At 46.7% G+C, this 16,755-nt stretch overlaps 1 protein-coding gene across 2 annotated transcripts in view; it reads right to left on the bottom strand.

The window, feature by feature from the left end:
- The window catches only part of LOC142577983 (uncharacterized), a 38,630-nt gene extending 23,820 nt beyond the window's left edge, over positions 1 to 14,810 (bottom strand). For both annotated transcript variants that reach the window (XM_075687408.1, XM_075687409.1), the window contains exon 1: positions 13,501 to 14,810. In XM_075687408.1, the coding sequence (XP_075543523.1) occupies positions 13,501 to 14,559 (1,059 nt within the window). In that variant the 5' untranslated portion in view covers positions 14,560 to 14,810. The remainder of the gene's footprint in view (positions 1 to 13,500) is intronic.
- Positions 14,811 to 16,755: the final 1,945 nt, after the last annotated feature.

The following is a 16,755-nucleotide window of genomic DNA, read 5'->3' on the forward strand; positions in this document are numbered from 1 at the left end:
ATGCGATCTGAACCACGCACCACGACAGGAAGATGTGCATTCCCTCTACACCGGTGGCGCTCCACAGCTCTCCGACCTTTCGGACGAATGTCTCCGAGTGGGTCAAGACGACAATGCGATCGGTCTCGTTCGAGGCCACGAAAGGTTCCAGCACTTCCTGCCATTCTTCCTCCGCAAAGAGCGCAGTGCCGCCGGCAGAGAGGTTCGCGTCGAGGCCCACCACGTGCCGAGATCGCTCGACTCTCTGCGGTAGCGTGCTGAAGGCGGCCGTGTCCAGGTCGTCCACTGTGCCGAAGTTCACGAGGTTTTCGTCGCTGTTCTTAAATTTGTCCCTCAGGGTGTCAAAGTAGGCTTCGCGTTTCGGAGCCACATCGTGTAGCCCTACGAATTTGTCACGAAGGAAGGCGAACATTCTGGAAGGCTCCAGCTGAACCACCAAAGCTCGGTTCTTTACTTCCAGTACGACGTCAAAGATGGCGCCCCAACGAAGCGCAAGGGACGAGCGCAGCAAGGTGCGGAGAACGTTAGGCTTCGGTGACCTGTGAGGCCAGAAGATGCCTTCGCTGCGCAGCGCTTCCCGAACCTTGTCCAGCTCGTCGCGAGTTCCTTGCCTCACCGAATTGCAGCTGCGGTACAGGATGGCCGCCTTCCTTAGCGCGTCTTGTTCCCGCTTCGCCGGTGCCAGCACGTCGAGTAACGTCTGGCCGATTCTCTCCAACTGCGCCAAGAAAGCGAGATCGGCCACCGACATGTCATACCTGCGGCGCCAGCCGTCGCACACGAAGTTCCCGAAGTTGTCGCACGGCCTAACGGAAGCGTTCATGGACTCGCGTAGGCTCCTGGAGAACTCGACGCAAGCGGACGTCGCGCATGTCTTGTATACTTGTTTCTCGTGCGCTATGTAAACGGTGAAGAACAGGAGCAGGGCAGCACACGCGCAGATAGCCGTGAATATTGCGACGCTGGTCTTTCCCGACCACTGCCCCATCTCAGATTTCTGCGATAAAAAAACAAAGCGGAAATAAGTACATTTTCTCTGTGAATGTGGAACTCTTGGGGCAAGTCAAACAGGGCGATCTTAACGAAGCAGAGCGACAACGCTACCCATGAGATCCGGAATCTCCTACGAAATCACATGCTTGCTATTAGTAACCATATACCAGCAACAGAAAATACATGTTGGCTGTTAAGCAATGTTCTCCCGAACCTAAGGCAATGTATTACGACGTCCTTGAAACTACTGACTTCAGGTAAGTCGTAAAGGCAAAGGCGCCTCCTCCGGAGTTTTACAGGAGTGTGTTTTACGGGGGGGGGGGGGGTGGGGGGGAGGCTGAGTCCCTCTCCTGGGAGATGACGAGCCCCCTCTCCTCCCCCTCCCCCCCCCCCCAACACTACGTGAAGTGCCGTTATCAGGGCTTTGTCACCCACATCATTTGCGGTTTCTTTTGACTTTTGACGATCTTTTCACTTGAAGTTTTACTGGGGCTAATTACTTACTGCATCATTGTTGGCGCGGACGTGCACGGCTTTTAATTCATACTTTCGCTTTATTTTTGTACATCCTGACAATAGGAGGACACGAGCATTAGAAGCACTAGCGGTGGCTGCTTCATCCGTATTTTTTTGCTTCAACGTTGTTTTCAATTTCCACTGTAAACACCCTGCACAATATATTGATATATATACAAAGGACAAAGTTCATTATATTTTTGAAAGAGGAGGAGGCAGCCAATTAAAAATTACTTCTAAAGGTATGGACAAGTAACGCCGGTAGAAGTAAAGAAAGCCTTGGGAGCTACGAAAAGGGGGAAGGCAGCTAGGGAGGATCAGGTAACAGCAGATTTGTTGAAGGATGGTGGCCAGATTGTTCTATAAAAACTGGTCACCCTCTATACGCAATGCCTCATGACTTCGAGCGTACGAGAATCTTGGAAGAACGCTAGCATAATCCTAATTCATAAGAAAGGGGACGCCAAATACTTGAAAAAATATAGACCGATCAGTTTACTGTCCGTTGCCTACAAAGTATTTACAAAGGTAATCGCAAATAGAATCAGGAACACCTTAGACTTCTGTCAACAAAAGGACCAGGCAGGATTCCGTAAAGGCTACTCAACAATAGACCATATTCACACTATCAATCAGGTGATAGGGAAATGTGCGGAATATAACCAACCCTTATATATAGCTTTCATTGATTACGAGAAAGCGTTTGATTCAGTCGAAACCTCAGCAGTCATGGAGGCATTACGGAATCAGGGTGTAGACGAGCCGTATGTAAAAATACTGGAAGATATCTATAGCGGCTCCACAGCCACCGTAGTCCTCCATAAAGAAAGCAACAAAATCCCAATATAGAAAGGCGTCAGGCAGGGAGATATGATCTCTCCTATGCTATTCACAGCGTGTTTGCAGGAGGTATTCAGAGACCTGGATTGGGAAGAATTGAGGATAAAAGTTAATGGAGAATACCTTAGTAACTTGCGATTCGCTGATGATATTGCCTTGCTTAGTAGCTCAGGGGACCAATTGCAATGCATGCTCACTGACCTGGAGAGGCAAAGCAGAAGGGTGGGTCTAAAAATTAATCTGCATAAAACTAAAGTAATGTTTAACAGTCTCGGAAGAGAACAGCAGTTTACGATAGGTAGTGAGGCACTGGAAGTGGTAAGGGAATACATCTACTTAGGGCAGGTAGTGACCGCAGATCCGGATAATGAGACTGAAATAATCAGAAGAATAAGAATGGGCTGGGGTGCGTTTGGCAGGCATTCTCAAATTATGAACAGCAGGTTGTCATTATCCCTCAAGAGGAAAGTGTATAATAGCTGCGTCTTACCAGTACTCACCTACGGGGCAGAAACCTGGAGGCTTACGAAAAGGGTTCTACTTAAATTGAAGACGACGCAACGAGCTATGGAAAGAAGAATGATGGGTGTAACGTTAAGGGATAAGAAAAGAGCAGATTGGGTGAGGGAACAAACGCGAGTTAATGATATCTTAGTTGAAATCAAGAAAAACAAGTGGGCATGGGCAGGACATGTAATGAGGAGGGAAGATAACCGATGGTCATTAAGGGTTACGGAATGAATTCCAAGGGAAGGGAAGCGTAGCAGGGCACGGCAGAAACTTAGGTGGGCGGATGAGATTAAGAAGTTTGCAGGGACAACATGGCCACAATTAGTACATGACCGGGGTAGTTGGTGAAATATGAGAGAGGCATTTGCCCTGCAGTGGGCGTAACCAGGATGATGATGATGGTGATGATAATGATGATGATGATGATGATGATGACAGAATGAATAAGTTGCTGCATGTTCACCGCGCTTCAAATTGCTTTGCATGCTTTTTTTACCATGAAAAAAGAAACTATAGATTTCAGTGACCCCTTCGGCAGAGTCTTATCAATGGCATGTGATATGCACGTGAATGTGGTGTGTCTCGGTATTGCTTCTCTTTCCAGTAAGCAAAGCTAAGGAATCATGAAAAAAAAAGATTTCTAATAATTTACAACATTTATTACGGACGGAAACATCGTGAATTGCATGCAAAGTTATAAATATATACAGGATGTCTCAATTTTACAATCATGCACCAAGATTTAAAAGAAGAGCAATGCGTTACTCGAAGAAAACCTAGTGCATATTGTGTACAGTACAGTAGAGCAGCCGCCAGTAATTTTTTCGCTATTCAGATTTAATTAGGCAACTGCAGTTGCCTAATTAAATTATCAAAGTGTCAATGAGGCATTTGACGGCACAGCCAAGGGACGTCTAACTGCGGTATTTTCACCCACATACTAATTGCGTACTAATTTTTTCCCGACTGATAACCCCGCGAAATGTGGAGAATACCACGTGACTGCGCTCCCACGCGGGTCATACAGCAGCGGCGTCGGACAAGCTCCCTCTGAGTTATCCAGAACGAAATAAAGGAAATAAATAAATCTACCGCGCTCCGGCCAAAGTAGCACGTCGCGTTGGGTGTTAGTTGGATACAAGCTGTGATAGATGTTGTCTTACCGTAGATAAAGTGCACGGATTTTTTTTTTTTTTGCCACAGTACTTATTGTCGCAAAAGCAAAATGATAACGCCAGTGAGAAGGTTTTAAGGTGCGTTTTGTTTGTTCCCAGTCGCCATTTCCTTCTCTAATGAGCACAACGGTAACATGATCCTTGCCTTGCGATCTGCAAATAGTAACAAGCGGAAGGACGAAAATATGTATATCAGTCATGGAAGTCTGGCGGTAGACCAAATGCATCGACTATCATGAGAAATTATGAAAACCTGAGACAAACCGGCAGCTTTAAGAAACAGCGGCGTGGGACTCCATCTTTGAGTCGTAGCCTAGGCACGGATGTTCTAGCATTTGTGGCATCAGACCCTCATGCTGGCACGCGGGAAGTAGCCGCCCAGGTACCAACTTCCAAGTCATCAGTTTGGAGGATTTTAAACGACACCTTTCACCCGTGCCAGCTTAACCAGCACCAATGCTTGGAAGATAGGGACCTGTAGAATCGTCTAGACTTCTCGAATTGCATCCTCACAAAAGCCGATGATTCACAGGACCTTTTGAGCAACAACATGTGCACAGTTGAAGCCCATTTTCGCAGAAACGCCTAGGTGGTGGATGAGTTTTTCAGCGAAGTCCCGCTGTCACGTCTCCCACTTCTGTGGTATCAACAAGATGGGGCACCGGCACAGCAGCAGCCGAGCGCGAATCTGGATGGATGAGACTTTTATGCGCAATAGATTGGAAGGCACGGCCCTGTAAATTGGCCGACTAGGTCACCAGGCCTCTCTACACTCGATTTATTTATTTCGGGTTGCGTGCGTGCGTGCGTGCGTGCGTGTGCGTGCGTGTGCGTGTGTCCATTAATTTTTTTTATTTCCTATTTTTTGACACGAGCCTGTCCTTGCGGCACGTATACACTTCTATAAAAATAATAAAACGGTCACCTTAGTTTGGCTTTGGTGCGAAACAAGTTTCTGGCGCCAAAGGTAGCTTCGCGGACACTCTTCGATGCGGTGCAAGCAATGCCAAGATTTCTAAACATTCTGCGCCTATTAATTGCTTTACGCATTTCGTGCGTGGTCAGAGCAGCGCTTCGGCCGGGTTATCAAGGGGCTTTTGTAATCAATGTGATCAGTCGGCTTTGAGAGACGGATAATAAGTGCTCCTTCCGTAATATTATCAAGGCGATGCGCTGTTTGCGATAGGCAATGCGGTTGCTTTCAATCAGCTTATTTGAGTGCGCTGCTTTATCATGCGGTGGGAGCTCACTATTGTTCATATTTCGTGAGGTTTCTTTGCCAATCGGAAAAAAATGTACGCAATTAGTACGTCGCTGAAAACACCACTGATAGATGTCATTTTGGGGTGCCTACAAATGCTTCATTGACACATTGAAAATTAGGGCAGTGCTTCTTGAGGCAGACAAGTGCAATTACCGAAATAAATCTCAGTAACGAAAGGATTACTGGCGGGTACTCCACTGTACTGGAAACAATATGTACTAGGTTTTCTTGGAGTTACAGAACTGTTTTTTTTTTAAGTCTTGGTGCATGATAGTTGGGGAACACTGTATAATTCACTCAGTAACCGAAATGACGTCAAGCCGGATTCACTCGAAATCAGAATCAACAGCACTCATGCGCAGCAGCGCTTATATTCGGACAGGAAAAGAAGAAAAAAGGAAAGAGAGGCTGCAGTTTCACCGGAAAGACGAAGCAGTATTAGTAATAGCCACGCATGCGACAATTACACGAAGGAATATTAGACCACCAAGAGAACTCAGGCTGTGAAATTGAACGGTCTCCTACTATGAGGTCTTGTACACTCACATAACGCCATAACGCCATCACTTTCTTCAGTGATGGCGTTATATATACGTTTCTTCAAGTGCAATAAATATTATATATATATATATATATATATATATATATATATATATAAAATATTTATTGCACACTGATGGCGTTATATATAAGTTTCTTCAAGTGCAATAAATATTTTATATATATATATATATATATATATATATATATACATCTGTTTCAGTAGTGTGGTCGCCCTCCCCCCCCCCCCTCCCGGAAAGATGAAAGTTCTCCTACTGTGTGTAAAGTTACCGCTCAAGAGGAAGCGTTCGCTTGGGCCCAACTCCGGCGCGACCTATTCAAATAAATGTAAAACGCAAAAACATTTTTTTCTGAGATAACAACTGGACCGATCTTAATTAAATTTGTTGCAGTTCATATAGAAAGTTAAATTCTAGTAACTGCTGGAAGCACAATTTCAATTTAGGGCCTGAATTTTGTTTAAAAGATTTTCAAAAATTCGAAAGTTTGAAAAATGTACACGAGCGAAGTTTATAAATTAATGGCTCTGTATCGAAAACAGATGTCTCTGTTCTGTAAGCGGCATCTATTAGATAATTTAAAGCGGACAAATTCGATATGTCATTTTCTGTCTTACGTGAACTTGTTACGCTGTGTACAAAGGTTTTGCAAAAGCTGTATTTCCATATTCCTAAATTCTTTGCGATTCATGTGTAACATACCAATTTTGTCCGCTTTAGATGTACTATTAGATGCAATTCACAGAATTGTGATATCATTTTTGCACTGCTCAGTTACGCAGTTGTAAACTTAATAGTTTCGTTTCCTGAAAATTTGCAATTTTTGCCAAATTTTCATAAAAAATTGACCTAAATTAACATTCAAAACCAACAAACATTAGATTTTAAGTTTTTATTTTAAATTTATTAAACCTCGCCAAATTTGGTGCAGTGGTTGCCAAGAAAGACCAATTCTCCTTTTACATGTATTTAGATAGGAGCACCCGAGCTAAAGCCTCCTCTTAAAGGGACTGACAACCCATTTTCAAGCATTCCCCTTGGCACGGCGCAAAGCCGACTATCACTCTAAAACAAAGTTACACCCTTTGGGTTGTATCTTGCCATACAACAATAAACGACATCTCTCTTCTCCGCATTTCCTTTCTTTCCTTTCCGAAGTAGCCGGCGCGGCGTTTTCAAGAAAGGAAACGCAAGCTAGGCAGTGACGATTATAGTTGTGTGGCAGATATACACCCCAAAGGGTGCACCTTTGTCTAAGAGTGTGCACTCTAAAAACAGTTTGCACCCTTTGGGGTGTATATCTACCACACAGCAATAACCGTCATCTGCCTTGCTTGCGTTTTCTTTCTTGAAAACGCCGCGCTCGCTACTTTCCTGTCGGCAATAGGCAGCTTTAGTATAGCGTACGCTATACCATTGCGTACGCTAAAAAATAGCGGGTCGTCACTGCGCATGCGCTGAACACTAAACGAAATAGCGGGTATAGCGGGCGTACGCAACGCAAACGAGTTAGCGTTAGCGTTTTTGCGGGGTTTGCGGAGTTTGCGGGAAACGTGGCGGCGGTCCCGGCTGCCCGCTTCGAATTGAATTTGGCGTTAAACCCTAGCAGCGTTAAAGAAAAGAAATGCGTGCAAGACAGATGACGTTTATCGTTGTATGGCAAGATACGACTCAAAGGGTGGAAACTTTTCTTAGAGTGTATCTTTAGTATCTAGTATCTCGCGCAACAGTTCATGCGAGAGATCTATAGAAATGTTGAAAAAGAATTTTTTTTCAATCTGCGAAGTCTCTTCTAGTTATTCTGCAGGGACGCCAGCAACATTAATAAATATAGATAGCGACAGAAACATAGCCATTTGAAACCGATGCAGATTAGACGGCAGGACAGTAGCATAAGACACTCAGTTTGTCACCTAAAAACAATGGCAACAAGCTTTAACGCGATTAGTATTCGTTGATTACTTCCGGCGTTTTGAGCCAGCCCATCCAACCATACATCCATTCATCCATCCTCTAACGCCCCAACACGGGCCATCGTGAGTTGACTTCTGTCATATTGTCCTCCGTCTAGGGCGTCTGGATATCTGATCCGATCATGCTCCTGATTCATCGTCAGTACCATGATGCGTCGTCATTCCATTCGAGATCTGATTCTCGTCATGCCGTCGTCGTCGTCGTCGTCGTCATGCGTACAACGCTGACCAAGTGGCCTAAGTTATCTCGTAGCTTGGGTCGCTAGGTACCTGCTCGTGGACGTGAAAACTTCTCAGCCGTTACACCCTCCTCATTCCAGCTTTGTCATCCGGCTCTCGTCATGCCGTCGAAGGAATACATTCGTCATGCATTCGCTGTCATACCGCCATCGTGATGCCGTCGTGCTCATTCTATATCGTCGTCATTCCGAATTCGTCATCACACTTTTCTCGTGCCATCGTGTCGTCACGCCATCGCTGTCATTGCGTTGCCGTCACACATTCGTTGTCATACCGTTCTCAAAATGTCGTTGTGCTCTTTCCATCGTCGTCATTCTAGCTATCGTCATCCGAATCGCATCATACTGTCGTCGTCACGCCATTGCCGTCGCACAATCGTCGTCATAACGTCGTAACGTTACGACGACGATATACACGTGGTCGTCGTACACATGGTCGTGAAGCCGTCACTGTCATTCCATCATCGTCATTCCAGCCTAACTTCCCGCTTGTCGTGTCGTAGTCGTCGCGCCTTCGTCATCACAAGTGCGTCATTCACGCTTTGTCATGACGTCACCGTGATGCGCTTGTGGTCGTTCAATTGTCATTTCAGCTTCGCCACGCGACTCTCCTGGTGCCATTGTCGTGACACCACCTTTGTCAACGAGTCGTCACCACGCCTTCATCGTCACGCATTTGCTGAGGACGAGGTCGCGGGATCGAATCCCGGCCACGGCGGCCGCATTTCGATGGGGTGAAATGCGAAAACACCCGTGTACTTAGATTTAGGTGCACGTTAAAGAAACCCACGCGGTCAAAATTTCTGGAGTCCCCCACTACGCCGTGCCTCATAGTCAGAAAGTGGTTTTGGCACGTAAAACCCCATAATTAATCGTCACGCATTCGTTGTAATACCGTAGTCGCCATGCTGTCATGCTCATTCCATCGTCGTCATTATAACTTCGTCATGCCTTCATCGTCGCGTTGTCGTTAGACCATCTTCATCAATTCAGAAACGTCAACCCATTGTCGTTATGCCGCCGTTATCCTACTTCCGCAAAATTTTAAACTGAGCGAGGAAGGCAGGACATGAACAGAAATATAGACGCGGGCACTAAGCGAAGACTTCCAACTGGCTTTATTTCGCGAAAGCAGTGAATTTATGAGCTTCTACGAAATAGAAAAACAAAGAACAATCGCGAAGAAATTGTGCATGAGGCAGCGAAGAAAAATAGCAAGGCCAAGTGTGCATTAAGATGGCAGGAGAGTCCTAATGTGCCCATCTATGAAATCTATTTGCCTTCCTTGATAGCGATAAAGAAGCTGAGTTAGCGCAGTTGTCACCCCATTTAGCCATGTGGAATGCCTCGATGACTTTTTCTGTTTTTGATTTTGCCTTTGAAAGCAACTTAGTCTGTTCCAGATGCGGCAAACAACTTTGCTGTCGCATCTCTCGCGGTGCAACGGGAAATTGCTGCCCTCGGTGCACATGGATCGCTCGTGTTCCTACGCACGCTCATTGAAACAGCCGCCAGTTCGACCTATGTAGGACCGGCCGCACGACAGAGGTATCTCGTAGGCAACATTAGAGGTGCGCTCAGTGAACTTGTTTTGACGGTTGTTCTTGCATGAGCTGTACTCCTTTCTTGGGTTAGTCAGTAATCGGCACACTTTCTTAAGTTTGCAAGGCGCTGAAAAAACGACGCAAATCCCATATCTTTCTGTAACCTTCTTAATGTTATGGGATAGACAATGCAAACATGGCATGACAAAAGGTCGTTCTTGGTCTAAGCGTTGCTCCTTCTTTTCATGACAGTTTGGTTTTTGAAGCAGGCTCTCGGATGTACTGCAAATTAAGTGATGTGGGTAGCCAGCAGACACTAGAAGCTCTACCTGGCATTTCAAACTGGATGATGCTGCGTGTGCGCAAGGTTTCTGTAAGGCAGAGAGGCAACTAGACATGACGATGCACCGTTTCACAAATTTCATAAGTGCACTCCTGTAAGGTAAAAGTCTTTTGTTAGACCTTGGACTATACGACTCAACAAACATGGGCACGGTGAACTGCAATTTATAAGGTCTAGAAACTGGATGTGGTTGTCCCTAAGTTGTCCTTAATATACTGCCTACTTCGTTCTGTTGACGCCATTCCACCTCCGTCATTCTATCGTAATCATGCTGTCATCACTACCGTCATCACTAGAATTGCTACGGTTACGACACCGTCGTCATTGCATCGTAGTCGCTCTAATGCACCCGTTGACGCACGATTTCGTCGTGATTCTGCAATCGTCGTCGTTCCAGCTTTGTCATCCGCTTGTCGTCATTCCATTGTCGTCAAGCAGTTGTCGTTGCATACTCGTCGTCGTCCCATTGCCTTTATGTGGGCGTCGTCACGCTCTCCTCGTTATGCCGTGGCACTCACTTCAGAATCATCTCGTTTTCATAACGCCATCGTCGTCATACGGGCTCTGCCATTCCCAACGTACTCGCTCTGTCTTCGTCTTTCCGTCTTCGGCACTGCATCGTCGTCGTACCGTCGTTGTCCCGCTGTTATGCTCATTGGCGATTTCGGCAAGCGAGTGCGTCAGCAATGTGGGCTGGCACTGGGAACATGGATGTATACTTTGTATTGCCGAAGCAAAGATGGCCTCAAAATGACTCAGAATGGCTACTGTCATCGTTATTCCCTGAGTGCAGGGTAGCAAACATAACATCTGAAACGTACTTAGGCCTGTCCGTACATTTACCCGGTTTTCAAAGGCTCATAATAACGCGTGTCGCCACAGAGTACCGCACTCTTCACTTTTTACGCGAGTTTGAGTGCCGATTTAAATATATAATTCCTTATTTAGGGGATAAAATTATGCTTGTTTCTACCATTGCGAGTCAAGGTCTTTCCATAGGCACGGTAATTTGAAGACACATATCGGATGGTTGTCGGTCCCTTTAACAGCATTCACTAATGTACCGGGTTTCTCACGCGACTTGAGCCAAGGATCTAAACAAAAATGGTACGCCAATGCTGGGCGAAACAAAATGACTGCTTACATTTACCGTCATACTGCGCTCCCTCACAGTATATTTATGCGCTTCCTAAGTAGTTGCGTAAGACGAATTATGGAAAAAAAATAATATTTGCTTGCGGGACAAATGTATTTTGTTGCGTGCTTAGGGTTCAAAAACGATTGGAAGGAGGGGGGGGGGGGGGGGCGCGCTGTCACTCGTTAGCTCGCTCACTGATTCGGTGCGGGAAGGCGAGGAAAAGGGCGCGTTTTCACGGGCAATCCAGTGGCGGGGAGGAACAGGAGGCGGACGAACTGTCGTTACTCGTTCGTTCGTTCGTTCGTTCGTTCGTTCGTTCGTTCGTTCGTTCGTTCGTTCGTTCGTTCGTTCGTTCGTTCGTTCGTTCGTTCGTTCGCTCGCTCGCTCGCTCGCTCGCTCGCTCGTTCGTTCGTTCGTTCGTTCGTTCGTTCGTTCGTTCGTTCGTTCGTTCGTTCGTTCGTTCGTTCGTTCGTTCGTTCGTTCTGGCTGCTCGCTTACATTGACAGTGGTTGTCGATGGTTTCTGAATAACCTTTCAATATTTTAAAATAATTAAAATGCATATCCAACGCGCAGTTTGGCATCGATGTCAAGCGACGCTTTCGCCAAGCGGTTAATTTAAATGGTATACGACTATTCATCTTCAGTGCTGTGTTTTACTGCTTAGTGACTACAGGCAACTGCCTGGTAAATCGGGGAAAACGCAGAAGCCTCCGCCACGTGACCCACGTGATTTTCGCGACTGCGGATTACACTGTCTCCAGGATCGACCCTCTTTCCATTACCCCCTCCTCCCCCTCTTACCTCCGGCATCAGCCCACTTTACCTTTACGCAATCTCCGGGACCTTACTCAGCAACAAGCCAAGCAACCGTGAAAAACGTCAGCGAAGAAGGCATAGAAAGCTTCGGTTTAATAAAGCAGTCACGTGTTCGAAAGCTTTTGTGTATGTTCTTTTTTTGCACTGACCGTATTCAGCTACCGCTTGTTATTTTGTAGCGTAAATTATGTCGTATAGAAGAAGGTCGGCAACCGGCACACCTATAAAAGCAGCGCAGGTGGAGCCACGTATAAGCCGATTCGTTTTGCGAGTGCTGTATTGTGCGCGGGATATTCGGCGAGACATCAGCACCACCCAGCAGAAGCAGCCAACGGTCAGCAAGGTCTGGGAGAGTACGCCAAGAAATCTCAGGGTGTACCTGTCTAAATACACAGGAAGGAATACGTCGGCTTTTTGGGTAACCACTGCGTCGATTTGTATGAAGCTTGTTTTATTTAAAAGGAAAAGTCAATATCTAGTGACTACAGTAAGCACACATATTTTTTTTACTTTTTTAACCTGATTTTTTTACAAGAGAAATGGGGAATATTGCAATATTTTAGGGCAAAGTTGCGGATTAGTATTTTTTTTCATTTCTTTAACTTGCTAATTGCAGCAATTTCTGGAAAAAAAATTACCTTTCGATCAGAATTCACCTTTCTCGCACAATTTCAACGAAGTTCGCTGAAATTGTGAAGCGCATCTGGCTTACGCGGATATACCAGAGTCGTCCATCATTCTCTTCAGGTGCGCCTGAGTTCGCGTGCTTCAGGACTTCGCCTGGCGATTCACCCAGCGCGTACACCACGTTAATCTCATTTAGGATCCATCTCTACCTGGAGGAGCCATCGTCACCATCGTCACCATCGTCGCCCACCATCGCGATCACGTGTTACTATGTGTAACCGCCACTAATCTTGGCGGACTGGGTTCGCGAACTAGCTACGAGGATGGCCGTCTATTCACTGCTGAAGCGAAAGAGGAAATATCTCCATACGTACGACTGCAGCACGAAGCTACAAATAAAACTACACACGGGTTTCCGTGTCAACTTTTTTTTTTTTTGTGCTACAGCGGGGTGGATGACACTTTTTTTTCCCCCTTTCGTCAACCTTCCTCCACATGACCGATTTCCGCAGAATTGATTTGCCATATCTTTACTACGGGCATGATACACTTATTCGGCTTGTGGTTTCCAGCCACTGCGGCGCCGCGCCGCGGTCATCACACCGCTTGCCCTTCGCCTTCCCGGAATACAGTGACGACGGTTTTCTATGTCGAGCTCCGCCTTAACTCCGACAAGCTCGCGGAAGGTTACCGTCGGTCAATTCTTGCATTGTGGTGCCAAACAAAGACACAGGGACGCCACACATGTACGCAACGTACTTCCCACCTTAGTGCATCAGTGCTTAGGGAATACTAATTCATCGAGGGGCCTCCATTACCACCTTGCTCCCCGTGTAGCAGCGCAAAAAAAAAAAAAAAAGAACCACGGCAAAGAAGGAAAGACACACAGAAGGTACCTTTCTCATAGCGCCCGCGTTGCATTTAGGCCTAATTAACCAACCGATCAGCAGGAATACGTACCGGCAGAACGGTCGAACTACGCCTGTCCATCGCCGCGCGCACAGTGACGGCTTCGTTCGGCTTCCACAGCTGCGACCGCCTGTGGGCGCTGCGCGCCGTGATGTCCAAGTTGCGCTCCGACTGAATCGACTTGCGTCCCAGGCCCAAGCCCGTGCTGCCCTCGTTCGTGATCGACGGCCTGCTCTCGCTCAAGCGCGGTGCGAGATCGTGCGCCGGCTCCGCTACGGGCAGCACCGACACCACGACCGCGTTCGCCTCCGACGAGAGCCCGGCTTCGCCCATGATCTCGGACAGGAGTTTCTCCGAAGTCAGGTGGGCGAGGCTCGACTTGCGCAGCTCCGCGGGCGGACGGCGCTTCGAGGACGCGTGGTCGGGTCCGACGTTTTCGGTGCGGCAGCTCTCCGCAGGAGGAGGAGGAGAAGGAGGCTGGCCTTCTTGCCCTTCGGGTGCGACGGCACGGGGATGGTCGGGGCTGCTCGGATGCGACGAGATTCCTGGCGAGACGCTGTTTCCCAAGGTCGCGGTGGCCGACTTCGCTTGCGGGAGTTTCCGGGAGACAGCGCTTCGCTTGCCGTGCTGGCCACCGTCGCCATCGTGGCCGCCCCCTCGCTCGGGCGCCACATCGCGAGCTTCGTTCCCTTTTTGTCCCCTGCTTTGGTACCGGTGCGTTTTAATGCCGACGACGATCCCTGTCCCAGAGCGTTCGGTCGTTTCCGGCGGGTGTGCGTCGGTGGCTGACAGGGCCCCCAGTGTGGAAGACATGACTTCGCTTTCGGGACGCTTGGGCTCGGCTGCCTTCTTTTTCTTCCTGGGCGCTTCTTTGGCCACTGCCGAGTGATCTGTACTCGCTTGTACTTTCTGCCCCTGCTTCGGCGATTGCTTTGGCTTCTTGGAGTGCCTCGTTGATTTGGACTCGTCAGCGCCTTGCTTCTTTCCGTCCATGTCGCTGGAAGTCCTTCTGCGAGAGGTAGCCTGCGGCGGCGTTCTTGGCCAAGCGAGGTGATCCGACAGCGCGTGAGCGGAGCTTCTCTTCTTCTCATTCTTCTTCTCATTCGTCATATTCCTTGTGTGATGATGATGATCTCAACTGCAGTATCGCATGCTCACTGATAGGGATCGCGGTGAACATTGGAGTTGCGTTCATGAATCTGTGCGAGTGGTTTGCTTTCAATGGATATAATATTAGTGATAAGTATGTAAAAGCAATCGTACTTGCAATTAAAGCAGCAATACGGGCCCGATTGAAGTTTATATAGTAATTAACACAAGAAATATAAGAAAAACGCGGAAGCAGGAGCAAAAGAAAACAAAGAAGCGTATCTTTCGAGTTAGTCTACTAAAAGTTTTTTGGCCAACTTCCTCCTGACCCTGCTTTGCACTTTCTGGTTTAGGTTTTACCTCCCCTCTTCCATTTATTCGCAGGCTTCTTGGCAAGTCCCCCATTGCAGGTAGGCGCCATGGTACACGGAGCAAGCAACCAGCCAAGCCAGCATGCAAGCAATGTAGCAATAAATCAATATGTTTAACAGTGAAGCGTGTGCGATTCGTGAAGCAGAGGAAGTGTTCTACCCGGCAACCACTTATGTTTTGATACATATTGGCAGTTCCGTTCAAAGGTCGAAGCATTGACTGCAATAGCAAGGTTTAGTGCTGTGCTTGAGCTTCACGGACGGTGTTCTGGCTAGACGCGGGTGCGACAAACCCGACGCTGCGTAGGCTGGTGCGACAAATGTTTCTGGCCCCCTTAAAAGATTTAACACGCCGCGTAGGGCCCTTGATGACACAGCACAGGCGCCATTATGCTGCCCGTGAAACGCCGCGCCATTCAAATTACATCACTTTCAGATTTGAGCACTCATATTGTTTTACGTTTCTAATATTTAACAGTCTGAGAAGATTTGAGATGAACGGCATGTGCTGTGAATGTTATATTTCGTGACATTTGTTTGTCGAAGTTGAAGTTTGAGTTTATTGATGCACAACACATAAATACGTAAACTTAGTATACAAACGAGGACCCAAAGGTATTATTACTGAAAACGAGACCCTCGCCTAGAAGCTGCAACAGAATTGTACAATTATTGGCAGCATAACAGTGGATGACGTAATAGTATATTAAATACACTAAAAACAAATGGTAATAAAGAAAGCAAGTCAACAAACAATGCTCTAATGCGATGTAGTGGGCTGTCGTCATCAAAACCTTGACGAAAAATTTAGTCAATAACGTAAGACCTGATATGAGGAACCTAATTATTATATAGTGTAGCAATACAACCAGCACTTACGGCGTGCATAAGCCGTATAGCTGGGCAGGAATTACAACTAATGATTGAGAACCTTAACCGAGAATGTGTAAGAGTGGGGTAGAAGATTAATATGCAGAAGACAAAGATAATCCCCCACTGCGGGTAAGTGCCACAGCGACTCAGGACAACAACAAAAACAATAATTCAGGATCGCCAGTCAGGCTCTAGAGTCTGTATAGGAGTCCGTTTATCGAGGTCAATCAGTCACAGTAGTCATTAATCGCGAGAAGAAAATATACAGAAGAATAAAAAAAACCGGTTGCAGTGCACACAGCACGCGGTGCCAAATCCTGACTGGGAGCTGACCACTGTCGTTGAAAAGTGTACAATCATTGCATTCGACCGGTGCTAACATACGGGGCGCTAACTAACATATATGTACCCGTGTTAACATAATTTTTCATTAAACAAATGCCTGCTTTCTACTTATTTTTGTCGCTGTGACAGCGAGAGCGAGTAAAGCGCATTTTTCGTTCGTCTGTAATTAACCTTTCTTGCTGTTCATGCATACTAATTTAGAGGCGCATTCATTTAGGGTCCATTGCAGCCAGTTGTTTTTCTTCGGATGTATATTATTTATTTTTTCTTCAGCTCGTTCAGTCCAGACTTCCCTCGTGCTCATTTGTAATAACATACACCCGAGAATCGTCGTTGGAAACCTCGTTGTTCCACGACGTAAGTCTAACGAATACGTGAATCGTGCGTGCCAGCGTGTTTCCATAGTTTAACCTCACGTCTATATAGCACATACTGATCGTCAAAACGAACTGATGCTTTAAAGAAGAAGAAAATTCCGCACATTTTTGTATTAATCCCAAACGCTTGTGTGAACTTCTACTGCAATTTATGGCTTCTTTCGTCTGCACAATGATACTAAACTAAAGCGCGTGACTTTCTTTTTTTACATATAGAAAGCTCATATGCTTACACGTATGTACACGCTGTG

This window comes from Dermacentor variabilis, chromosome 4, assembly GCF_050947875.1.
Source record: "Dermacentor variabilis isolate Ectoservices chromosome 4, ASM5094787v1, whole genome shotgun sequence".
NCBI lineage: Eukaryota > Metazoa > Arthropoda > Arachnida > Ixodida > Ixodidae > Dermacentor > Dermacentor variabilis.